The sequence below is a fragment of the Pseudophryne corroboree genome, chromosome 3, assembly GCF_028390025.1.
Source record: "Pseudophryne corroboree isolate aPseCor3 chromosome 3, aPseCor3.hap2, whole genome shotgun sequence".
NCBI lineage: Eukaryota > Metazoa > Chordata > Amphibia > Anura > Myobatrachidae > Pseudophryne > Pseudophryne corroboree.
Genome location: NC_086446.1, coordinates 439,113,864 through 439,139,888, shown reverse-complemented (window position 1 = coordinate 439,139,888; position 26,025 = coordinate 439,113,864). Strand labels below are relative to the sequence as shown.

At 47.6% G+C, this 26,025-nt stretch overlaps 1 protein-coding gene across 2 annotated transcripts in view; it reads left to right on the top strand.

The window, feature by feature from the left end:
• The first annotated feature begins 513 nt into the window (after positions 1-513).
• The window catches only part of SEPTIN9 (septin 9), a 442,263-nt gene continuing 416,751 nt past the window's right edge, over positions 514-26,025 (top strand). The window contains exon 1 of one of the 2 annotated variants that reach the window (XM_063960451.1): positions 514-624. In XM_063960451.1, coding sequence (XP_063816521.1) covers positions 603-624 — 22 coding nt within the window. In that variant the 5' untranslated portion in view covers positions 514-602. The remainder of the gene's footprint in view (positions 625-26,025) is intronic. The other variant, XM_063960454.1, reaches the window with a different exon arrangement.

Genomic DNA, 26,025 nt, shown 5'->3' with positions numbered 1-26,025 from the left:
AACAAATAAATTCAGACACAGGTGGGCAGAAAATACTAATATTTACAATTGATTGCCCACGCTCTCTCAAATCCTGCTGTCCGAAATAGCTGCCTCAGTCTGAATGTCATCAGGCTGCCCCTGACCCTTACTTAAGCGGCTGCAACAAAAGTATATTAAAGCATAATATGTTATAAACCCAAGGATGTGAACAGGAATTGAACCTCTGTGCCAATGAACTTCTACAGCAGCAAAACAAACACTCTGTGAGGAAGAGAACACAGAACTCATTGTGTTTCCCAACCCTCATTCTGGTACAGATTCCCTAGCTGTCAAGGGTTAACACTTTGTGTACCTGCAGATAGCTAGTAAGGGTTAACTAATAATGCCCGACACAATGTGCCAGTTATACCCTCTGTCAGAGAGTGCATTGGTGTATTCCATAACTGTGCACAGTTCACTAAAGGTGTGTTCCTTCCAACAAATGGGAGTGTACTGATTGTGTATCTCTGTAAGTGTGAGCCTCTCTGCCCTCCTCCCCATTCTACATTTGTCTCTTCTGGGAGGTCATAATTCCCTGAGGATCTTAGTTCCAGAGACCGCAGGAGAAACTTTGGGGTGCCATGAGGAAGTCATCCTACACAGGTAAGAGAGTACCTTCAGCTTGTCAGGATTTCTCAAAAAACCTTAGCTTAAGCAATAGAAGTTGCTTAGTCACAGAAATAATACTAATTATGATGTTTATTCATCAAGCCACATAGTATACACATAACATAGGATTTTAAGAGTTCATATAATTACTATTTCTGAGTTTGTCACTGAAACAAAACTTTTTACAGTATGTCAAAACGAAAGCAAAAAAAAAAAAACACCATTGAAAAACATACAATAGCATGCAGTGCCTGGCAGTCGTGCTGTCAAACCACTCAAACACAGCGGAAGTACAGGAATTAAATCTTTGTATCAGAAAACTCATAGTGAAAGACGTACCGAAGTACCACTTATGGGCATTGCCCTTGTTTAGCCCTAATACTACATATTTTTGTGACTTTACAGCGGTTTGACTTGTAATTGCTGAGCGTAATCACAGAGCTTGGTGAAAAGGAACTGGAAATTTGACACATAGAGCATGCAGTAGGGAAGTTACAGAGTTACTAAAACTAAAGGTCAGAAGTCAGGGCTATAAAAAAAATGCATTGTGAAAAAATTCTTAGGCAGTAGCGATATATATAAGTAAACAGTAAAACTATTTAAAGTACCAGTAAACCTCAACATTTAAATTTTCAGATATAAACCAATTAATGTAAATTCATTGTTCAGTGTCAACCAGACATTCCACGGCAGATCTATTAAACAGTGCAGTATAACATGTTCCCCCCACTACAGACAGCTAGAGGCCCTCCCACATGTTTTGGACAATGTTTTAATACAGAACACAGAACTGAGACTGCAGTCATCTCATCTGGGCCTGATTGAGAGGTGGACGCAGATTATGCATGGCTGCTATTTCTCACGGATTCTCAAGTGTGAAAATATGCAAAGGCAGGAAAGGCAATGTAGTGGACACATATAGTTGAGTACAAACCCTTTATTTAAGGGATATTGTGCAGCCCAGTAATCCACAGTCATCAGTATAAATAATATATGTATATATATATATATATATATATATATATAGTATAAAAGCAGAGTGCACTCACTCACGGGATCTTTGCAAAAGAGAGTTACTTTTATGGCTTGCAAATACATGTCATCAGTGATAGGTGACATTTCTGTCACAAGCAGTGACCTTCACAAAAACAGAAATCAATAGAATTCATGACTATAGCACCAGAGACTAGGAGCTCTTCCACACTGAGATGGAACGCACAAGGTATTTCCGGTTGTGATGGAAAGAAAACCAGTTGGGACAGTATGTGCAGCTGGCTGACTGTTTTAATGCCTACTGGCATCAGGTGTTTGTAGCCCTTAATGTGATTTAAATCAATCGAATGGTGTAGCCCACTTACTTTCTATGTGAAGCCAATTTTAACACCTTTTCTATCAATTTCTATTTTTGTGATGTCACTTCCAGTTTTGGGAGACCAGGGGGAGGACCAAACACGCAATCTGGTTATGATCCCAGCAGTCGGGATCCTGCCAGTCAAAATATCAATGCTGGGATCCCTAATTAGTGGGGGGTAGCGGCTAGGACTAACTCTCGGGGTGTGGTGGCTACGGCTAACCACCCCCCTAGTGCCTAACCCCCCTGGGTCCTAACCCTAAACCTAACCCCGATACATTCGGCATTCCGGCGGTCGGTGTTCTGGCGCTGGTCTCGTGATTTTGGTGTCGGTCACATGACCGCTGGCATGCAGACTGCCAGAAAGCCAAAGGTATATTTATCCTAGTGCTGGATTAAAACCCGTGGAGGACCCTAGGCAGACGAAATCTCGGGACCCCCCTCGCAAATTATCTATTACGTTTTTAATTTTACCAACCAACAGTCTACGATCTGAAAACTGTAATGTGAATCTGATGTCTATGATTTGTGTACTCTAAGTTGTTAATCGGTACATTATATTAATACAGTATTTTTTCTATGGAGACTTTAAGTTTTCTTTTATTTGAGTTTATAAAATTTTTTCTATCTTTTGGAAACAATTTGAGAAAGCTTGATTGTAATTTTCTTTCAAGATCAAATCAATATTATTTTGTTCCGTTGTCGCAGGGCCCCTAAAAGATGCGGGCCCATAGGCCGATGCCTACTCTGCCTATTTGGAAATCTAGCACTGTGTATATATGGGTGTGTATTAGCATACCGACGCCGGCATCCTGGCAGCAAAATGCTGGTGGGGGGGGGCGAGCGCAACAAGCCCCTTGCGGGCTCGGTGGTATTTACTGAAGGTGGTAGTGCTGTGAGAGGTAGACATAAAAGGGGTTGGGAAAGAGGTAGACTCTCCTGACCTATCCCCACAGACACAGGCTTGTGGGAAGGGGCTCACTGCATGGCCCATTTTCAAGGACTCCACCCCACCAGAGCGCAAATCAGAGCTAAACTACAACTCCCAGCAGCTCCCAAAGTACTGATCAACTATGCTGTACTAGAAGCCTGGTTGTCATGGCGCTAATGGTGACAAGCTGTAATCCTCCAATATGATAGCCTCTGAAGTTTAAGGTTTATTCATTTCATATTAGATCCGCCCCTGCGGTCAGTGCCAGATTAAGGTCCACATGGGCCTGGAGCTGAAACTTATGAAGGGCCTATTGTATGCCGCTGCAGGGGGTGGGACAATTGCTGTGGCGGAATGACTGATATGGGGGTGTAGCCAGTACTGTGGGTATGGTTATCCCCGTGGAGGGCATAACTGGTGCACACCTTCAACCACTTTATAGTGGAATTATAACAAGAAAAAAATGTTTTACTGTGAAAGGGTGAGAACTGTATTATCTGCCTTTTCTTGAGTGCTTGAATAGTTTAAATTTATAGAAAATAAAATTAAAATAAATCAGGTTTAGCTTACAGCATTGCAGATGTGCATGTGTGAGCTGGTTTGGGTTCACAGTTATACTTTTTAATAACAAAAATGTAATTTTAAATAAAAATAGATAGTAAAGATGATTTAAAAAATCGAAAAAGTATTCACATATAAAAATATATCTATTTAAAAAAAAAATTAAGCTGTCATTGACATCCTGAGATAGCGCTAATAAAACAGTTCAGTTCTCAGTGGTTTCTTTATGGGGACTTTTGTGTATAGTAGTATTATTATTATTATTATTATTAGAGATAGCTAAAACTTTTTCTTTTGTATTACCTTTTATGTCTATGGCAAAAAACATAAAAATCTACCCCTTGTACCTTGAAATCACACTCTCTGAAAATGTTCTTAATTTTCAACCTTTGTATGATTAAATATTTAGTACTCTATAATACAGACAGCATCTTAGTGACCACCATATAATACAGAGCATTACAGTGACTGACATATAATATGGAGAGCATCAGTGACCACAATATAACACAGACAACGCACTGACTGCCATATAATACAGAGAGCATCACAATGAGCACTATATAATACAGCGAGCATCAATGACCACAAGTGGTCGCTACAGCACATTGAGCAGGGGGGGGGGGGGGGGGGGGGAAGGTCAGCACATATAAACATACTGGCATGCTGGTTATCCTGGGGTTTGGCACTGCATGTCTCACAGCTGTTGTGCGACACCTGGGACTCAGCATTAGGCTTTACTCTCTGTCTAACCTCCCCCCCTATCCCCAGACTCCTATGAAACCTGCACTGTCTGGTCGGCTACAAATTACAAAAAGCATCAGTGACCACCATATAATACAGAGGGCATCACAGTGAGTGCCATATAGTACAGAGAGCATATGATACAAAGAACTCCAACGACAATCACAAAATACTCAGGTCATCACAGCAACACACTATGTATGGCCTCTTGAATGGGATAAATCAGACAGCAATCTGCAGGCAGATCTTATATATGAAGGGAGATACCAAGTAGCAGTGTTACCTCTAACACATAGAGACCTCTAGATACTACCTGTGTTGGTGTAATTTATGACCCATCAAAAATTGTGAACAAGCTATACATCACTTTTTCCAGATGTTATAGGCACATACTCCATTGCACTCCATAAGTGTGACCCATTTAAGATATACCTTACCTGTCCTGATGTTCTGCTCCCCTCTAACAGTGCCTTAATAGTATCCACTACTAGATGTTGACACCAGGTACCTCTCTCTAGAGACTAGGCCACTGGGTGGGAGAGAACGCAGGGTGGGAGAGGGACATATTGTGGATATGGACACTCGGTGGGAGAGGACGCAAGGTGTGAGAGGGACATATTGGGGATTGGTACACTGGGTGGGAGAGGGACATATTGGGCATTGGGACACTGGATAGGAGAGGATGCAGGGTGGAAGAGGGACATACCGGGACACTGGGTTGGAGAGGACACAGGGTGGGATAGGAACATATTGGGGATTGGGACACTGGGTGGGAGAGGGACATATTGGGGACTGGGTGGGAGAGGGGACGCAGGGTGGGAGAGGGACATATTGGGGATCGGGACACTGTGTGGGAGAGAACGCAGGGTGGGAGAGGGACATTTTGGGGATCGGGGCAGTGGGTGTGAGATGACGCAGAGTGGGAGAGGGATATACTGAGGATTGGGACACTGGGTGGGAGGGGGGACGCAGGGTGTGAAAGGGACATACTGGGGATTGGGAAACTGGGTGTGATAGGACGCAGGGTGTGAGAGGAACATATTGGAGATTAGGACACTGGGTGGGAGAGGACACAGGGTGGGACAGGAACATATTGGGGATTGGGACACTGGGTGGGAGGGGGGACGCAGGGTGGGAGAGGGATATACTGGGGATTGGGATACTGGGTGGAAGAGGACGCAGAGTGGGAGAGGGTCATATTGGGGATTGGGACACTGAGTGGGAGAGAACGCAGGGTGGGATAGGGACATATTGGGCTTTCTGATTTAACATTAAAGCCTACCAGTCCTTGATGGGCACCCTGTGTGGCTCCAGCAGTGACAGGAACAGGAACCAGGTGCACTCCACGTGGGCGTCCGGCAGCAGGGATGAGAGCCGGGTGCACCCCATGTGGGCATCCGGCGGCAGCAGGGACGAAATCTGGGTGAACCCCACATGGGTGCCCGGCGAGACTTCGGCAGCGGCAGGGAGAGCCGGATGCACACCATATTGGCGTCTGGCGGGGCTCCGGCAGAGCCGGGAGCAGCATATTGTAAGTGCAGCAGGCTGGCCACTTCCCCCGCCTCCTGCTGCACTATTTTCTATTCAATAAGAAAAAAAACTACTTCTGGTGGAATATATATACACATTAAGCAAAAGGAACCCCCTTGTGTAAGTGCCCCAGGCCCACCTGGGGCCTTAATCCTGCTCTGCACACTGGTTGCCTATTTAAAGCTTTGGAAGAACGAACTGACAGCAGCTCGAGCTGAAGTGGCAGGACTTCAGGTGACCCGAGAGGACAAAGCTGCTGACTGTCCAGGGGGGTGGAGCTATCAAACGTGTGCAGAACTGCAGGCTTTCCAGGGGATGGCTCCAGGCTCAGTGTGGAAGGAGTGAAGGAGGGGGCGGAGCTTATCATCGGGGGACAGAGCCTCAGCCTTGGATGGCATGGGAACGGAGAATCAGACAATCTGAAGCACAGCTGCAGCCTGCATGGATGGGGTCGGGAGCAGAGCTTATCGCGGTGTGGGCGGAGCTTAGCACAACTCGGTGTCGAGTTCAGGTAACATGGGGGGGATGAGGGCGGATGTGCATAGTGCGGGCAGCACGGAGGGTATAGGCGGAACCTTGGCAGGGAAGGAGGCGTATGCTGTTGAGTAGTGGTGACAGGAGAAAAGTATCTCTCCTGTCACCGCTGGCTGGTTGCACTGCATGGGATCCCATGGGCCTATTTTCAATGGGGGGCCTGGAGCTGCAGCTCCATCCGCCCCATTGTTAATCCGGCCCTGCCTGCGGTCATGACACTGAAATTAGCATCAGGGGGCAGAAACCGAGGCTTAAGTGCTGTTGTAGTGAGTATGGAGAGAAGGAAAAGCACATGTTCTCCCCTGAGGGCCCTGTTTGTGAGAGCTTACATTGTAAAGGGTAGAGGCAGACAGGCAGAGGTGTCACAGATGGGGTAAACAGAATGTTTAGTCATTACAAATACTTATGGTGAGGAGGCCACTAAGCTGTAATGGAATATACATTTATTCACATCTCATTGTTCTAAAATACACACCCACTTGCCTGATTATATATTTGTACTGATTTATAAGAATAGCGCTATTTAGAGTTTAACTGGTCATACACCGTACATCCCTGCCAAGATTCTGACAGGACTGAGACAATTTGGCCACACACGTGAATAATTTATTCATCCAGAAAACCACTGGTGAGCAAGTTTATTTGAAAAGCTGTCAAGCCTGGAAGGGAGCTGACCTTACTGTGAGCATCATTCCATACTTCTTTGCTTCATAGTATACACCTAACAAATCAGAATCCTCCCATTGCAATCGAATAGCTGTAAGAATTGCTGACACTTTAAAACTTCTTAGTCTCTGGTGTTTTTTTCTTTTTTTTTTTTAAATTTGCACTTAATGGGGGGAATTCAATTGTTTGAAAAGTCGGTTGGGTGTCTGTATTTTCCTGTCTATTAGATAGGAAAAAACATACTCCCAACTGACTTTTCAAACATTTGAATCTACCCCAATATGTTGTGGTACAAAACAAAGGGGGTCATTCCGAGTTGTTCGCTCGCAAGCGGATTTTAGCAGATTTGCTCATGCTAAGCCGCCGCCTACTGGGAGTGAATCTTAGCATCTTAAAATTGCGAACGATGTATTCGCAATATTGCGATTACATACCTCGTAGCAGTTTCTGAGTAGCTTCAGACTTACTCGGCATCTGCGATCATTTCACTGCTTGTCGTTCCTGGTTTGACGTCACAAACACACCCAGCGTTCGCCCAGACACTCCCCCGTTTCTCCAGCCACTCCTGCGTTTTTTCCGGAAACGGTAACGTTTTTTCCCACACGCCCATAAAACGGCCTGTTTCCGCCCAGTAACACCCATTTCCTGTCAATCACATTACGATCGCCAGAACGATGAAAATGCCGTGAGTAAAATTCCGAAGTGCATAGCAAATTTACTTGGCGCAGTGCGGACATTGCGCATGCGCATTAAGCGGAAAATCGCTACGATGCGAAGATTTTTACCGAGCGAACAACTCGGAATGACCCCCAAAGTACAGGACAAACAAAACACAAAAACTGGAAAGGTAATTTTAGCTGATATCAATAATTACATTTCCCTGTAACCAGAAAAAACCCCACAAGAAAGTGGAAACACTAAGAAGGCCATTTATCATAGATCACATATTCAGATCACATTTGTAGCCGGGGTAACCCTCCGCCGGCTACAAGCGTGATCTGTAGCCCATAGGCTGAAATGGTCTACCGCCATCTTCAGACGGTAGTAGCTAATATCAGGAATGCATCGCATTCCGGATATTGGTAAATTGGGCAGCATCGCATCCCCCATAGAAAGTTACGGTGGATGCGGCTGCAGGCGGCAATGGAGGGATCGTAGCAGGTATCGGAGAAATCTGATGTGGCCCATCCTTCTTATGGTGTGTACACACGGTGAGATCTTTAGATAAGTTAGTGCAGATCGCAAGGTGAAAGTCAACTTGCGATCCCGATTCGATGCCGATGCGCGGTTCCGCGCGGTCGGCATCGCAAGCCTAGATAGACTGTGCAGGCAAGTCAATTTTGACTCTCTCTATAGAAGAGATAGTCAAAATCGATACTTAGCCAAAATCGCACATAGGGGGTCATTCCGAGTTGATCGTAGCTGTGCTAAATTTAGCACAGCTGCGATCATAAACTCAGGCATGCGGGGGGACGCCCAGCACAGGGCTAGTCCGCCCCGCATGTCAGTGCCCCCCCCCCCCCCCCCCCCGCACAAATACAAAAGCATCACACAGAGGCGATGCCTTTGTATTTGAGGAGTAACTCTCGGCCAGCTGGGCCGCAGCGGCTGCGACCCGCCCCCCGAACGGTCCGGCCACGCCTGCATTGGCCGGACCGTTCCCCCTAAATGGCGGCTTCACGCCGCCGTTCAGCCCCCTCCTGCCTAGCGACCGCCTCTGTCTTAGTGGCGATTGTTAGGTAACGACGGCTGCAATGCGCCGGCGCACTGCGGCGCTGGTGCAAGAGCATTTCCAACCTGATCGCTGTGCTGCGACAAACTGCAGTGAGCGGTCGGGTCAGAATCCCATAGTCAGTATCGCAAGCACACTCATTATGTGCTTGTGATGCCGACCTATCCCCTGTCGCATAGCGAGAATCGGGCATAGCCCGAATCTCACCGTGTGTATGGGCCTTTACATTTGGGAGATACTATTTGCAGCTAATCCCCAAAAATGGCTAATGGGTATTTGGGGGGATTTAGCCGCAAATATACAATGATAAATGGGCCCCTTAAACTGATCATGGTCGAATTTCCCTGTAAATGAGAAAAAAAAACTCTAAGTGGAAACTGAGATGGGAGGGGCCCAGTCTGGAGGCAGAGGGCAGTGTGTGTGTGTGTGTGATCGGTATGGAATCCCGGCGTATGGGATGCCTGCTGTCACTCTACCGATAGCGGCATCCCATCCGCAAGAATTCAAGCAGTGGGGTGAGTGCATCGAGGCCCCTTGCGGGCTCGCTGCGCTCGCCACACTGCGGGCACAGTAGCTCGCTTCACTCGCCACAAGTTCTATTCTTCCTCTATGGGTGTCGTAAACACCCACAGGGGGAGAATCACCTACCTTGCCGGTATTCTGGCAGCAGCATTGTACCTGTCGGGATTTCGGCATAGATATTATGACTGCCAGGAACCGATGGGTGGTATTTTAAACGCATACCATGTATGATACATGGGTGTACTGTATATCAGTGAATTATACGTGTATATAAGTGTGTGCATATATTATATATGGGTTTGTATCGTGTTGTATAAGCGTGTTATTATGGGGGTGGAAGGATTGTTAATCTGCCCTCATTAAGCAAAAGTTTAGATTCACCCCTCAGTAATATATAACAATAAAGAAGCCAGTCATTAAAATAAATAGTTTTATAAAATGTATAAAGATCTGTCGCAGTAGAAACTACATATAAATAGACATACATATAAAACTTAAACAGATCCACAAATGTAAAATGGGAAATTGGGAATGGGGGTTCCTTTGGGAACAGACATACTGCCAGTGATCGTGTGCGGAATCTTGGCGTTGTCCTGGATGGTGGCTTGACACTTAAACATCAGATATCAGCCACAATCAAATCCTCATTCTTTCACCTGAGGAACATAGCCAGAATCAAACACTTAATTCCCTCAGATGATATGCCAAAAGTCATACATGCATTTGTATCATCTCGTTTAGACTACTGTAATGCCCTCTACCTTGGTCTACCAGCAAAAGAATTGCAGCGCTTACAGCTGGTGCAAAACACAGCTGCCAGGCTATTAACCAACCAGCCCCGTTATAGCCACATAACACCCATCCTCTACTCCCTTCACTGGCTGCCTGTACGATGGCGAATCATCTTCAAGATTGGCTTACTGAGTTTCAAAGCATTACATGACCAAGGCCCAAGGTACCTGAAACAGCTTCTGACCCCATACTGCCCCACTCGATTACTGCGATCTGTAGATGAAGGACTTTTAGCAGTACCTAGAATCTACCGTCATTCATCTGGGGGTCGAGCTTTTAGTCATGCGGCTCCGACTCTATGGAACTCACTTCCCCGCACAGTGCGAGAGGCCCCAACTATAGAATCCTTCAAAAGTAGACTCAAGACTTTTCTCTTTACTCAAGCATTTCCATAATGTCCCTTTTAGTATCTTCATGCTTCTGTATTTTATGAAAATGTACTTCATTATTTTCTGTACTATATTATGCTATGTATCTGTTAAGCGCCTTGGGTCCTATTGGAGAAAGAGCGCTATATAAATAAAAATTATTATTATTATTATTATTATTTGCCCAATATCGCAATGTCTGTGGCCACTTTTAGCAATGTCTAGAAAACAGTTCTTCGAGTGGATGCCCTTAAGAATCATGTCATTTTGAACCACTTCAACAGAATACTTTAAGAAATCTAGGGAAAGTGGTATAGAATGGTAAGATGAATGGGAAATAGTTATTTCTGTTACGTAACTTCTTTACAACTAAGTTACTCTTGGAAGACAAGCATCCTTTTGCACTCCTACATCTCCAATGCCATCCCCCACACTCTGCAATCATCACCGTTATCCCTCCGCTGGGATGTCAGGCAAGAGTCAGCATGCTGTGATGACACAATGCACTAGAAGAAAGGCTTTTCTTGCACACCCTGGGGCGACTCCACCTCTGTGTCAGGAACGTGCCAAAGCTGACAGAACACAGTGACCCAGAGAACAATCAGGAAGCTAAACCCACAGGTCACACAGGGACCCTCTACACAACACATGAGTTAGTGGGTTGAGGATAACAGGTGAGCAAGAGTACAGTAAAGAACTTACTGTTTGTATACTCTATAATGGAAGCCTGTGCTTATGTCACCCCTTTCCAACAGTATGTTCTTGCTTTCTGCCTACATTACAGAGCAATATAATCATCAGTTAATGGTAGCAATTAAATGATTCAATGGTATATTGGGGGAGATGTATGAAAAACGTCCTAACGGACGTTATGTGCCTGGGGGCGTATCACCACATTATCATGGTGATATGCCCCCACCCACTGCCACCATGTATTATTTGCATGCCTGACGATGAGGGAGGTTGTTATGTCACCTGTAGTAAGATATGTCTTCTTCCACATCGGCGAGGCTGTTATCGGCGCTGCAGTCTGTGCGCATGCGCCCTTCTTTCCTCCTTCCAGCAGGCGCTGCTGGTGGCCTCCGGCGCATGCGCCGTCGGCGGTTTGAGGAAGTGTTTGTCCGGGAACAATAAAGTTTGTTTGTCTCAATTTCATTAACAAAAACAAAAAAAAACGATTGAGGGTAACACACAGCGCCTGGCCGGGGGAGGCGTTCCAGACCGGCGGCCTTAGGAGGCGAAAAGTGACAGCAGTACCTCTGCCCTTCGACTATCATTCGACACAGCGGTAAGCGGCGGGGGCGCGCGGCTGGCATTGCACACGGCGTTAACACGCCGTTCATACATTATAGTGAAGCACTAAATGCAGGCTTTACATGCGCTGTGGTCAACAGAAACCACAGCGCACTTTCATAGATCTGCCCCATTGTATCAACTATTATAGTGTTCTCTCTAATCCCCATTCCTTAAGGTTAGAAACATGTAGGCGAATTGGCAGCAAAAACAAAAAAAAATTGCTCATCTTATTTGGCACTGTACAACTAAATAGACACATTGCAGGTGCAAGCTAGATATGCCTGGAAACTAACATCTTACGGGTGTGGATCACAGGGTTGACAGTAAATAGGTTGACAGTCATTAGGTCGACTACTATTGGTCGCCAGTGACTAGGTTGACACCTGAAATAGGTCGACACGGTAATGACTGTGTCGACATGGAACAGGTTGATATGGAAAAAGGTCGACATGATTTTTTAAAATATATTTTTGGTGTTGTTTTCTTCGTAAAGTGACCGGGAATCCCAATTAGTGCACCGTGCCCGCTCGCCATGCTTCGGACAAGGTGCCTCGCTGCGCTTGGTACAGCTTACTATTCCCAATTGTAGTCCACGTGGATCGTAAAGTATGAAAAAAATTGGATATTGGTTACCTACCGGTAAATCCTTTTCTCGTAGTCCGTAGAGGATGCTGTGGTCCTTATTAGTACCATGGGGTACAGACGGGTCCACCAGGAGCCATTGGCACTTTAAGAGTTTGAGAGTGTGGGCTGGATCCTCCCTCTATGCCCCTCCTACCAGACTCAGTCTAGAAACTGTGCCCGAGGAGACGGACATCTTCGAGAGAAGGATTTAACACAGATAGTGGCGAGATTCATACCAGCTCACACATACAAGGCACATCAAGCTAACTTAGCTTGAAAACTCAGCAACCGCTGAGAACATTACTTACCAAGTAAACAACGCAGTACTTAACTAAAAACACCGCCACTGCTTGCGGGTCCCTCGACCTGGAACAATACCGCCGAAGCTTCTTGTTGAGACGAGGGGCCAACATGTCGATCTGGCGTATACCCCAAAGATCTGTTACCTCCTTGAACACCTCCGGATGGAGACCCCACTCCCCTGGATGGAGATCATGTCTGCTGAGGAAGTCCGCTTCCCAGTTGTCTACTCCCGGAATGAAGATTGCTGACAGCGCCAACATGTGCTTTTCTGCCCAGAGTATGATTCTTGTTACCTCTGCCATTGCAGCTCTGCCCTTCGTTCTGCCCTGTCGGTTTATGTAAGCCACCATTGTCAGATTGTCCGACTGCACGTGAACGGCACGATTTCTCAGAAGATGGGCCGCTTCGAGAAGACCGTTGTAGACGGCTATTAGTTCCAGAATGTTTATCGGCAGGCCGCTTCCAGACTTGACCACCTTCTTTGGAAGGTTTCCCCTTGAGTGACTGCGCCCCAGCCCCGGAGACTTGCATCCGTGGTTAGAAGGATCCAGTTCTGAATCCCGAACCTACGGCCCTCCAGAAGGTGAGGTAATTGCAGCCACCAGAGGAACGAAATCCTGGCCTTTGGGGACAGACGTATTCTCTGGTGCATGTGTAGATGGGATCCCGACCACTTGTCCAGGAGATCCAGTTGGAAAGACCGAGCGTGAAACCTCCCGTACTGCAGAGCCTCGTAAGAGGCCACCATCTTACCCAGAAGGCGAATGCACTGATGAACTGACACCCGGGCTGGCTTCAGGACATCCCGGACCATTGTTTGAATCACCAAGGCTTTTTCCTCTGGGAGAAACACCCTCTGCACCTCGGTGTCGAGGATCATTCCCAGAAAGGACAACCTCCTGGTTGGTTCCAATTGTTATTTTGGAAGATACAGGCTCCAACCATGTTCCCTGAGAAGCTGGGTCGTGAGTGTTAGGGACCGTAACAGCTTCTCCTTGGACGATGCCTGCATCAGCAGATCATCCAGGTATGGAATTATGTTCACCCCCTGTCTACGGAGAAGAATCATCATTTCCGCCATCACCATGGTGAATACCCTCATTGCTGTGGAGAGCCAGAATGGGAGGGCCTGGAACTGAAAGTGACAATCCAACAATGCGAATCGAAGATAAACTTGATGCGGCAGCCAAATCGGAATGTGGAGGTAGCATCCTTGATATCCAGGAATAATAGGAATTCCCCCTCCTCCAAACCTGATATCACTGCCCTTAGAGACTCCATTTTGAACTTGAACTCCCTCAGAAAGGGGTTTAGTGATTTTAAGTTCAGAATGGGCCAGACCGAACCATCCAGTTTCGGTACCACGAAAAGGTTCGAATAGTAACCTTTGTTTTGCATATGAGGAGGCACTGGTAAAATAACTTGTGCCTCCACAAACTTCTGGACGGCTTCTTGCAGGACAGTCCTGTCTGCCAGCAGAGCTGGCAAGCCTGATCTGAAAATCGGTGAGGAAGGAGATTTTGAAATTCCAACCTGTACCCCTGGGACACAATATCTTGCACCCAGGGTCCAGGCCGGCGGACACCCATACATGACTGAAATGTCGGAGTCTCGCTCCCACCGGCCCCACCTCCGGGGTGTGCAGTCCACCGTCATGCGGAGGACTTTGGTGTACCTGAAGCAGGTTTCTGTTCCTGGGAACCTGCAGCCGCAGGTTTCTTGAACTTGGGCCAACCTCCCCGAAAGAAGGTGTTGGACGGCTTTGCCTTTCTGGGCTTGTTAGACCGAAAGGACTGTGGCAAAACCGAAGAAAAGGGTTTCTTCGGAGCAGGTGTAGCTGAGGGAAGGAAAGGTGACTTACCAGCCGTAGCCGTGGAGATCCACGCATCTAACGCTTCCCCAAAGAGAGCCTGACCTGTGTAAAGCAATTCCTCATGGGAGGGGATGCACTCTAGCGGGCACAAGAACGCGGCGTCCAAAGGAAGCATCCTGGGAGGCGGAAGTATCAAAGGCATAGAACCTGATGAATGTGTTCACTGAGAACCACGTAGCCGCCTTCTGCGGACGCGCTATGGTGGGTCGCCCAAGAAGGTACAACAGATCGAGTAGAATGGGCTTTGATAGCAGCAGGAGATGGTAGCCCAGCCTGTGCATATGCTTGTGCATTCACCAGTCTAATCCATCTGGCCAAGACTTGCTTATTCGCAGTTTGTGAAAACCAAAAAGTACAAAAAGGGAATCTGACCTCCTGATAGAGGCAGTCCTTTCCACATACATACGGAGAGCCCGTACCACATCCAAAGATCATTCTTTGGAGTACAAACCAGAAGAGATAAAGGCCAGAACCACAATCTCCTGGCTAAGGGTGAAAAATCAGAAAGGGTGGACGACAGGATAAAGCGCCTAAGTCCAACACCCTCCTAGCAGAGCCAATAGCCAACAGAAACAAGACCTTAAGCGTAAGGCATTTAAGATCCACAGACTCAAGAGGTTCAAATGGAGACATTCAGAACAACAGACAGATCCCATGGAGCCACAGGAGGGACATAGGGAGGCTGAATCTGTAAAACACCCTGAGTGAAAGTGTGAACTTCAGGAAGAGACGCAATTTTTCTCTGAAACCACACCGACAAGGCAGAAATACAGTATGGACCTTGAGGGAGGCCAGACGAAGGCCCAAGTCAAGGCCTTGTTGTAGAAAATCCAAAAGCCTGGAAGTTCTGAAAGTATATGCATCATAATTCTTAGCAGCACACCAGGTGAAGTAAGAATTCCAGACCCTGTAATAAATCCAAGCTGAAGCTGGTTTACGGGCTTTCAACATAGTTTGAATGACCGCCTCAGAGAATCATTTCACTCTCAGGAGTGATGCTTCAAGAGCCACGCCGTCAAAGCCAGTCTAAGCAGGTCCGGGTAGACACAAGGGCCATGAACGAGGAGGTCTGGGCACTGAGGAAGTAGAAGAGGATGCTCTATCGAGAGACCCTGCAGGTCTGAGAACCAATGCCGTCTGGGCCATGCTGGAGCGACTAGAAGTAGTAATCCCCCTTCTTGCTTGAACTTCCATATTACCCTGGGCAGGAGTGACACTGGAGGGAACACGTATGGCAGCCAGAAGTTCCATGGAATTGCCAGTGCATCCAAAAACGCTGCTTGAGAATCCCTTGTCCTTGCTCCGAAGACCGGAACATTGTGATTGTGTCGAGACGCCATCAGGTCTACATCTGGAAGTCCCCACTTGTCCACTAGGAGGTGAAAGACTTCTGGATCAAGACTCCACTCTCCGGCGTGCACGTCCTGACGACTGAGGAAGTCCGCTTCTCAGTTGAGGACTCCCGATGTGAACACTGCTGGTATGGCTGGCAGATGGCGTTCCGCCCATTGAAGGATTTTTGACACTTCCATCATTGCCATGCGGCTCCGAGTGCTGCCTTGATGATTTATGTACGCCACCGTGGTGTTGTCTTGATTGTACTTGAACAGGCCTGTTATGTACCAGAGGCAGGGCAAGTGTCAACGCATTGAACACTGCCCGCAGTTCCAGAATGTTTATCGGGAGGAGAGATTCCTCCTTCGTCCATCGACCCTGTAGTGAGTGTTGCTCCAACACCACGCCCCAACCCCGCAGACTGGCGTTCGTTGTCAGTAGGACCCAGTTGGAGATCCAGAAGGGACGGACCCTGCTAAACTGTCGGTCTGTAGCCACCAGCTCAGTGACCGGCGTACCTCCGGATTTAAGGAAACCATTTGAGACCTGATCCGATGGGGCAATCCATCCCACCTGCCAAGCACTAACCTCTACAGAGGGCAGGGATGAAATGGAGCGTACTCCACCATGTCGAATGCCGACACCATGAGGCCTAGTACTTGCATCGCCGAGTGTATCGACAGTCTCGGGCGAGAGAGGAAGTATCTGATCTTGTCCTGAAGTTTCAGGACCTTCTCTAGAGACAGAAACAGTCTTTGGCTGTGGGTGTCCAGCAGCACCCCCAGGTGCACCATGCTCCGAGCACGGACCAGCGAGGACTTCTTCCAATTGATTAGCCACCCGTGGGCTTGTAGGAATTGGACCGACATCTCCAGTTGACTGAGGAGGACATCTTGGGAGTTCACTAGAATCAGCAAGTCATCCAGATACGGCAGGACCCTAATTCCCTGTCGACGGAGGAAAGCCATCATCACGGCCATGACTTTGGTGAAAATCCGAGATGCCGTGGCCAGTCCAAATGGTAGAGCCTGGAATTGAAAATGAAGGTTACCAATAGCAAACCGCAGCTATTGCTTATGTGAAATGGTAATAGGTATGTGCAGGTAAAGATCCTGTATGTCCAGGGATACCATATAGTCCTCGGATTTCATGGCCAGCACAATAGAGCGCAGGGTTTCCATACAGAATTTGGACACTCTTACAAACTTGTTCAATGATTTGAGGTTGAGGATAGTCCGGAAAGACCCATTTGGTTTCAGAACTAGAAACAGGGTCGAATAGTAGCCCCTGCCTCTCTGGGATAGAGGTACCGGCACTACCACTCCTGTTTCCAGGAGGGATTGTACAACCAGGTGTAGAGCTTGCGCTTTCAATGGATTCGAGGGGATAACCGTTGAACAGAACTGGTGAGGAGGACATCTCTTGAAAGAGATGGCATACCCGTGAGAGACAACTTCCAACACCCAGGCATCTGAAGTGGTCTTTAACCAGGCCTGGGCGAACTGCAGAAGTCCAGGGGGAGGGGAGGCCCGCCCCGTCATGCGGAAGGCTTGTCTTGTTTGGAAGCAGGCTGATGGGCCCAGGATTGTTTAGATTTGGGCTTAGTGGTTTTGGAAGTTCGTGCCTGTCTCGGGTACGCCTGACCTTTTGCTTTACCTGGAGGTTGAAAGGAACGAAAAGTTGTACTCTTAGCCTTCGGAGCAGAAGCATTAGTACTTGGGAGAAACGCAGTCTTGGACCTCGCCAAGTCAGTCACAATCTTGTTCAGATCCTCCCCAAATAGTATGTCTCCCTTAAAAGGAAGCACCTCCAAGGTGTTTTTAGAGTCCAGGTTCACTTTCCACGACCTCAACCACAGAATCCGGCGAGCCAGGATAGACGTAGTAGATGCCTTGGCCGCCATGACCCCTGCATCAGAGGCCGCCTCCTGAATATAGTGAGAGGCTGTGGTAATATACGACAGATATTGTCTGGCAGTGTCAGAAAAATCCTAAGGTAGCTCATCATCAATTGCCTGAACCCATGCTTCAATTCCTTTTGCCACCCAAGAGGCAGCCATAGTGGGTCTATGTACAGCAGCGGGAAGAGTGTAAATAGACTTCAGGCATTCCTTCCACGCGCTTATCCGTCGGTTCCTTCGGTGAGGTGACAGTGATGACAGGCAGAGTAGATGACACCACAAGACGGGCAACAGGAGAGTCCACCGGCGGTGGAGTTTCCCACTTGTTAAACAACTCCACAGGGATAGGATAACGATCTAGCATCTGTTAAGACAGGGAAAACTTATTTCCTGGAGATATCCAGGATTCCTGACATATGTCAATTAAAAGGTCAGAATATGGTAAAACTACTTTAGCAACCTTCTGATGTTTACACTTATCAGGTTTCATAGACGTAGCAGGGATCTTAATGTCATCATCAATTTGGAGAATCAGCTTGATAGTCTCCACAAGTTCAGGAACATCAACCTGGGTTGTAGATTCCTCATCAGAAGCAACTGTATCAGTGTCTGATGGATCAGTATATTCCCCATCCTCATTGGAAGAATGATCTGAAATATTAATGGATTGTGAGGAAGAAATGGCCGCTTAGATGACCCCTTGGCCCCAATGGGGCATGGGATGGACTTTTGTCTAATCAAAGACTGATTTAATTGCTGTAACTGGGTACACACAGTATCCTCCCATGGCGGATTAACTACAGGGAAAATATGTGGCTGTAATGGCACAGGAGGTCCCACAGGGGGCGTAAGACGTGTTACAAGCATAGTCAGCATATTTGAAAACGCTGCCCAAAGTGGGTCCTGATTGGCCACAGGTGCCGCAGGCTGACTGGGAGATGTATGACACCCAGTGCCTGAACCAGTAGCTAACACTTCCCCCACTGGTGAATCCGTGGCGACAGCACTGCATGATGCAGGAGTGTCCACGGATGTCCCGCCCTGTGTAGCAGACATTGTATGGGATGTAGCCTTAGGGCGTAACAGTACCATATAACCAGACAAACACAAAACCAGCAAATAATCCCCTGTGTTATGTGACAGTAAACACAGAGCACAAACAGAGGATTTAAGCGGTGTGGGGTGACTAAAAAATACAGTGAGAAATACAAAGCAGTATACCCTGTATAGCATTATATATTATATGAGACCCTGACGCACGTAGCCCCCAGGGTACAGAATATAGTGATAGCAAAACATGTGATACACAAGAATGGAATCCACACAGCAGCTACAGGCACACTCAGTCACAGGTACAATGCAGGGATTATTATATATAAACAATAAAACTGCCCTGGACTAGTAAATTACAGATATGTATGTATACAGATATAACAATGTACAGTAAACACTGGATGTAAATCACAGAATACTTGTACTAAATATTCAGATAGCAGTACACTTGTTCTTAACTAACACTGTCTAAAATGACATGTAGAATACTAACGGGTATATGCAATTAGCGGCGAATCGCGGCAAATTATCGACCATTTTTCAATTCAACACAATTCGACATTCTAATTTCGGCAAGTGGGTGCCGAAATTGACCATATGCAATAAAAAAACAGATTCGACAGTCCCGCTGCCGAAAAACGGACGATTTGACGGATTTGTTCCGTTTTTTTAAAAACGGGTAAAAACGGGGAAAAACTCGGAAAAAATGGCGTCGGGTCCCCCCTCCAAAGCATAACCAGCCTCGGGCTCTTCGAGCTGGTCCTGGTTCTAAAAATCCGGGGGGAAAATGGACAGGGGATCCCCCGTATTTTTAAAACCAGCACCGGGCTCCACTAGCTGGACAGATAATGCCACAGCCGGGGGTCACTTTTATAAAGCGCCCTGCGGCCGTGGCATTAAATATCCAACTAGTCACCCCTGGCCGGGGTACCCTGGGGGAGTGGGGACCCCTTCAATCAAGGGGTCCCCCCCCAGCCACCCAAGGGCCAGGGGTGAAGCCCGAGGCTGTCCCCCCCATCCAAGGGCTGCGGATGGGAGGCTGATAGCCTTGAGAAAATTTAAAGAATATTGTTTTTTCCTGTAGTACTACAAGTCCCAGCAAGCCTCCCCCGCAAGCTGGTACTTGGAGAACCACAAATAACAGCTTGCGGGAGAAAAACGGGCCCGCTGGTACCTGTAGTACTACTGGGAAAAAAATACCCAAATAAAAACAGGAGACACACACCTTGAGGGTAAAACTTTATTACACACCTGCCGACACACACATACTTACCTATGTTGACCCGCCGACTGCCACGTCTCCTGATCCGACGATCCGGGGTACCTGTGAATCAAATTATACTCACCTCAATCCAGTGTCCAGATATAAATCCACGTACTTGGCAAAAAAACAAACCGCAGAGTGCAACGAAGTAGTGCTTCCTGATTGGCTGAAGGGACCTCGGTGACAACAGTCACGTGGTGTCCCGGCATTCGGGGTCCCATGTGAAAACATGGGACCCCTTTCAGTGCGTGGTCCGGGTAAATGCGGTTTGTTTTTTTTGCCAAGTACGTGGATTTATATCTGGACACTGGATTGAGGTGAGTATAATTTGATTCACAGGTACCCCGGATCGTCGGATCAGGAGACATGGCAGTCGGCGGGTCAACATAGGTAAGTATGTGTGTGTCGGCAGGTGTGTAATAAAGTTTTACTCTCAAGGTGTGTGTCTCCTGTTTTTATTTGGGTATTTTTTTTCCAGTAGTACTACAGGTACCAGCGGGCCCGTTTTTCTCCCGCATGCTGCTACTTGTGGTTCTCCAAGTACCAGCTTGCGGGGGAGGCTTGCTGGGACTTGTAGTACTACAGGAAAAAACAATATTCATGTCATTTTCTCAAGGCTATCAGCCCCCCATCCGCAGCCCTTGGATGGGGGGGACAGCCTCGGGCTTCACCCCTGGCCGTTGGGTGGCTGGGAGGGGGGGACCCCCTTGATTGAAGGGGTCCCCACTCCCCCAGGGTACCGAGCCCGGTGCTGGTTTTAAAAATATGGGGGATCCCCTGTCCATTTTTCCCCCGGATTTTTAGAACCAGGACCGGCTCGAAGAGCCCGAGGCTGGTTATGCTTTGGAGGGGGGACCCCACGCCATTTTTTTTTCGGGATTTTACCATGCCATCTAAAAATATATATATATTTAAAAAAATATATAAATAATACTTGTGCCTCCCAAAAAGACAAACCAAGTACCTAATCCCTTCTAATATAAATATATATGCTATTACCAATAAAAAAAAAAACACCAAAAAAAATATGTTTTAATTTTTTTTTATTAGTTTCACCCACCAAAGTGTGGCGGATTGAAAATGACGAATTTGCTGTCTAAAAGCACTGTTGTCGAATTTCCAAACTTCAATTGAATATACTTTTGTCGAATTGCCGCATTTGTACCATTGCAGAAAAGTCGAATTTGACAAAAGTCGAATTTCAAAAAGTCGAATTTGGAAAGTCCGTTTTTTTGACGGAAAGTACTGTATTGCATTGTCGATTTTTTTTTTTTTTTTGGCGAAAAAGTCCCGTTTTTCGACAATTTCGGGAATTCGACCGCAATTGCATATACCCCTAAGTGTCTGTAAATGCACAGCGCTGATGATGCAGGCGGATTTACTGAGGAGACAGTGCCCAGCAGTCCCGGAGATCAGCCCAGCTAAGTAATGGCGCCAAAATCTCTGTCAGGGAGTGAGGGAGAGAGAACTGCAGCTCTGGGGCGGGAACACCAGCAGTAGATGGCGCCCGGAGCTGGGGGAGGGGCTACAGGTCAGCGCCTTATTCCCTCTGCTGGACTTCACCACCGGATACTGTGGAGCCTTTTATAAACTGATTTTAGAAAATCCAACCTGTGCTTCTTGCCCTGGTGGATATAGGCCCTCATTCCGAGTTGTTCGCTCGTTCTTTTTCATCGCATCGCAGTGAAAATCCGCTTAGTACGCATGCGCAAAGTTCGCACTGCGACTTTGCCAAGTAACTTTACTATGAAGAAAGTATTTTTACTCACGGCTTTTTCTTCGCTCCGGCGATCGTAATGTGATTGACAGGAAATGGGTGTTACTGGGCGGAAACACGGCGTTTCAGGGGCGTGTGGCTGAAAACGCTACCGTTTCCGGAAAAAACGCAGGAGTGGCCGGAGAAACGGTGGGAGTGCCTGGGCGAACGCTGGGTGTGTTTGTGACGTCAACCAGGAACGACAAGCACTGAACTGATCGCACAGGCAGAGTAAGTCTGGAGCTACTCTGAAACTGCTAAGTAGTTAGTAATCGCAATATTGCGAATACATCGGTCGCAATTTTAAGAAGCTAAGATTCACTCCCAGTAGGCGGCGGCTTAGCGTGTGTAACTCTGCTAAATTCGCCTTGCGACCGATCAACTCGGAATGAGGGCCATAGTGTGGTCCCTGTGCGACACAGTGTCCACGTCAGCTACGCGGTCCGTCTCCTGGGACCGCGACAGGATCACGATTTACCAGCGGGTCCCACCTGGGGGAACCTCTTACCTCCTCCCTTTAGTGCAGCCACGCGATCCTGGAGAGTGGCAGCGGTGGCGTGCCTGAAAACTGGTGCATCTCCGCTTTAAGTACCTGGGAACCCGGCCGCGGGAGTATGCAGCGACGCTGAGGGAGGTGATGGAGCCGCAGCACAGCATGTCATAAAGACACAGAAAGTGCTGCGGCCCTCGAAGTCTTCTAAAAACCTCTTTTCAGGGCTGCCTAGCGCAGCCCCACCTGTTAGTGACCTGCACTGCAGGCACCAAATTACAAACTGAGCTCCAGTGCCTGGAGGCGGGGCTATAGAGGAGGTGGTGCAGTGCATCCTGGGAACAGTCAAAGCTTTAGCCTGGTGGTGCCTCGGATCAAGATCCAACTCTACACCCCAATGTTATTCCCTGTGGAATACCAGTGTACCCCGCTGCAGAATATAATAACACTTTGTCTGGATAAAGGAAAGGCAACGTGTCCATACCCTCCAACATGACCCGCCCCACTAGGTACAAAATGCTCTGTTTCTGGACTTCCCTCTTAATTTATTATTGCCATCACCTGTGAAGAAACAGCTTTCTTATCATTTAACTAGTTCAACACAGGTGATGGAAATCATAAATTAAGAGGGAAGTCCAGGAACAGAGCATTATGTACCTAGTGGGGTGGGCCATGTTGAAGGGTCTGCGTGTCTCAGATGCATATTCATAGTGGGCCACACCTGTCATCATGTCAACACTATTACTGAAGTGGATAGAAAATGTCTCTCTCTCTCTCTCTCTCTCTCTCTCTCTCTGTGGTTCTTTACATGTATGTGTAATGAATGAAATGGCTAGCCATACATGAAAATAAGAATTTACTTACCGATAATTCTATTTCTCATAGTCCGTAGTGGATGCTGGGAACTCCGTAAGGACCATGGGGATTAGCGGCTCCGCAGGAGACTGGGCACAAAAGTAAAGCTTTAGGACTACCTGGTGTGCACTGGCTCCTCCCCCTATGACCCTCCTCCAAGCCTCAGTTAGGATACTGTGCCCGGACGAGCGTACACAATAAGGAAGGATTTTGAATCCCGGGTAAGACTCATACCAGCCACATCAATCACACCGTACAACCTGTGATCTGAACCCAGTTAACAGCATGATAATAGAGGAGCCTCTGAAAAGATGGCTCACAACAATAATAACCCGATTTTTGTAACAATAACTATGTACAAGTATTGCAGACAATCCGCACTTGGGATGGGCGCCCAGCATCCACTACGGACTATGAGAAATAGAATTATCGGTAAGTAAATTCTTATTTTCTCTGACATCCTAGTGGATGCTGGGAACTCCGTAAGGACCATGGGGATTATACCAAAGCTCCTAAACGGGCGGGAGAGTGCGGATGACTCTGCAGCACCGAATGAGAGAACTCCAGGTCCTCCTCAGCCAGGGTATCAAATTTGTAGAATTTAGCAAACGTGTTTGCCCCTGACCAAGTAGCTGCTCGGCAAAGTTGTAACGCCGAGACCCCTCGGGCAGCCGCCCAAGATGAGCCCACCATCCTTGTGGAATGGGCTTTTACAGATTTTGGCCGTGGCAGGCCTACCACAGAATGTGCAAGCTGAATTGTACTACAAATCCAACGAGCAATAGTCTGCTTAGAAGCAGGAGCACCCAGCTTGTTGGGTGCATACAGGATAACAGCGAGTCAGATTTCCTGACTCCAGCCGTCCTGGAAACATATATTTTCAAGGCCCTGACTACGTCCAACAACTTGGAGTCCTCCAAGTCACTAGTAGCCGTAGGTACCAAAATAGGTTGGTTCAGATGAAACACTGAAACCACCTTAGGGAGAAAATGAGGACGAGTCCTCAATTCCGCCCTGTCTGAATGGAAGATCAGATAAGGGCTTTTACAGAATAAAGCCCCCAATTCTGACACGTGCCTGGCCGAGGCCAGGGCCAACAACATGACCACTTCCCATGTGAGATATTTTAACTCCACAGATTCAAGTGGTTCAAACCAATGTGACTTTAGGAACCCCAAAACTACATTGAGATCCCAAAGTGCCACTGGAGGCACAAGAAGAGGCTGTATATGCAGTACCCCTTTTACAGACGTCTGAACTTCAGGTAGTGAAGCTAGTTCTTTCTGGAAGAAAATTGACAGGGCCGAAATTGAACCTTAATGACCCCAATTTTAGGCCCATAGACACTCCTGTTTACAGGAAATGCAGGAATCGACCTAGTTGAAATTCCTCCATCGGGGCCTTACTGGCCTCGCACCACGCAACATATTTTCGCCAAATGCGGTGATAATGCTTTGCGGTTACATCCTTCCTGGCTTGACCAGGGTAGGGATGACTTCATCCGGAATGCCTTTTTCCTTTAGGATCCGGCGTTCAACCGCCCTGCCGTCAAACGCAGCCGCGGTAAGTCTTGGAATAGACAGGGTCCTTGCTTGAGCAGGTCCCTTCTTAGAGGTAGAGGCCACGGGTCCTCCGTGAGCATCTCTTGAAGTTCCGGGTACCAAGTCCTTCTTGGCCAATCCGGAGCCACGAGTATAGTTCTTACTTCCCTCCGTCTTATAATTCTCAGTACTTTTTGGTATGAGAGGAAGAGGAGGGAACACATACACTGACTGGTACACCCACGGTGTTACCAGAGCGTCCACAGCTATTGCCTGAGGGTCCCTTGACCTGGCGCAATACCTGTCCAATTTTTTGTTTAGGCGGGACGCCATCATGTCCACCTTTGGTTTTTCCCAATGGTTTACAATCATGTGGAAGACTTCTGGGTGAAGTCCCCACTCTTCCGGGTGGAGGTCGTGCCTGCTGAGGAAGTCTGCTTCCCAGTTGTCCACTCCCGGAATGAACACTGCTGACAGTGCTATCACATGATTTTCCGCCCAGCGAAAAATCCTTGCAGCTTCTGCCATTGCCCTCCTGCTTCTTGTGCCGCCCTGTCTGTTTACGTGGGCGACTGCCGTGATATTGTCCGACTGGATCAGCACCGGCTGACCTTGAAGCAGAGGTCTTGCTTGGCTTAGGGCATTGTAAATGGCCCTTAGCTCCAAAATATTTATGTGAAGTGATGTCTCCAGGCTTGACCACAAGCCCTGGAAATTTAGCCTCTCAGGCTGGCATCCGTGGTCACCAGGACCCAGTCCTGAATGCCGAATCTGCGGCCCTCTAGAAGATGAGCCCTCTGCAACCACCACAGGAGAGACACCCTTGTCTTTGGTGACAGGGTTATCCGCTGATGCATCGGAAGATGCGATCCGGACCATTTGTCCAGCAGGTCCCACTGGAAAGTTATTGCGTGGAATCTGCCGAATGGAATTGCTTCGTAGGAAGCCACCATTTTTCCCAGGACCCTTGTGCACTGATGCACTGACACCTGGCCTGGTTTTAGGAGGTTTCTGACTAGTTCGGATAACTCCCTGGCTTTCTCCTCCGGGAGAAACACCTTTTTCTGGACTGTGTCCAGGATCATCCCTAGGAATAGACGTCGTGTCGTCGGGATCCGCTGTGATTTTGGAATATTGAGAATCCAACCGTGCTGGCGCAGCACTATCTGAGATAGTGCTACCCCGACTTCCAACTGTTCCCTGGATCTTGCCCTTATCAGGAGATCGTCCAAGTAAGGGATAACTAAAACTCCCTTCCTTCGAAGGAGTATCATCATTTCGGCCATTACCTTGGTAAAGACCCTGGGTGCCGTGGACAATCCAAACGGCAGCGTCTGAAACTGATAGTGACAGTTCTGTACCACAAACCTGAGG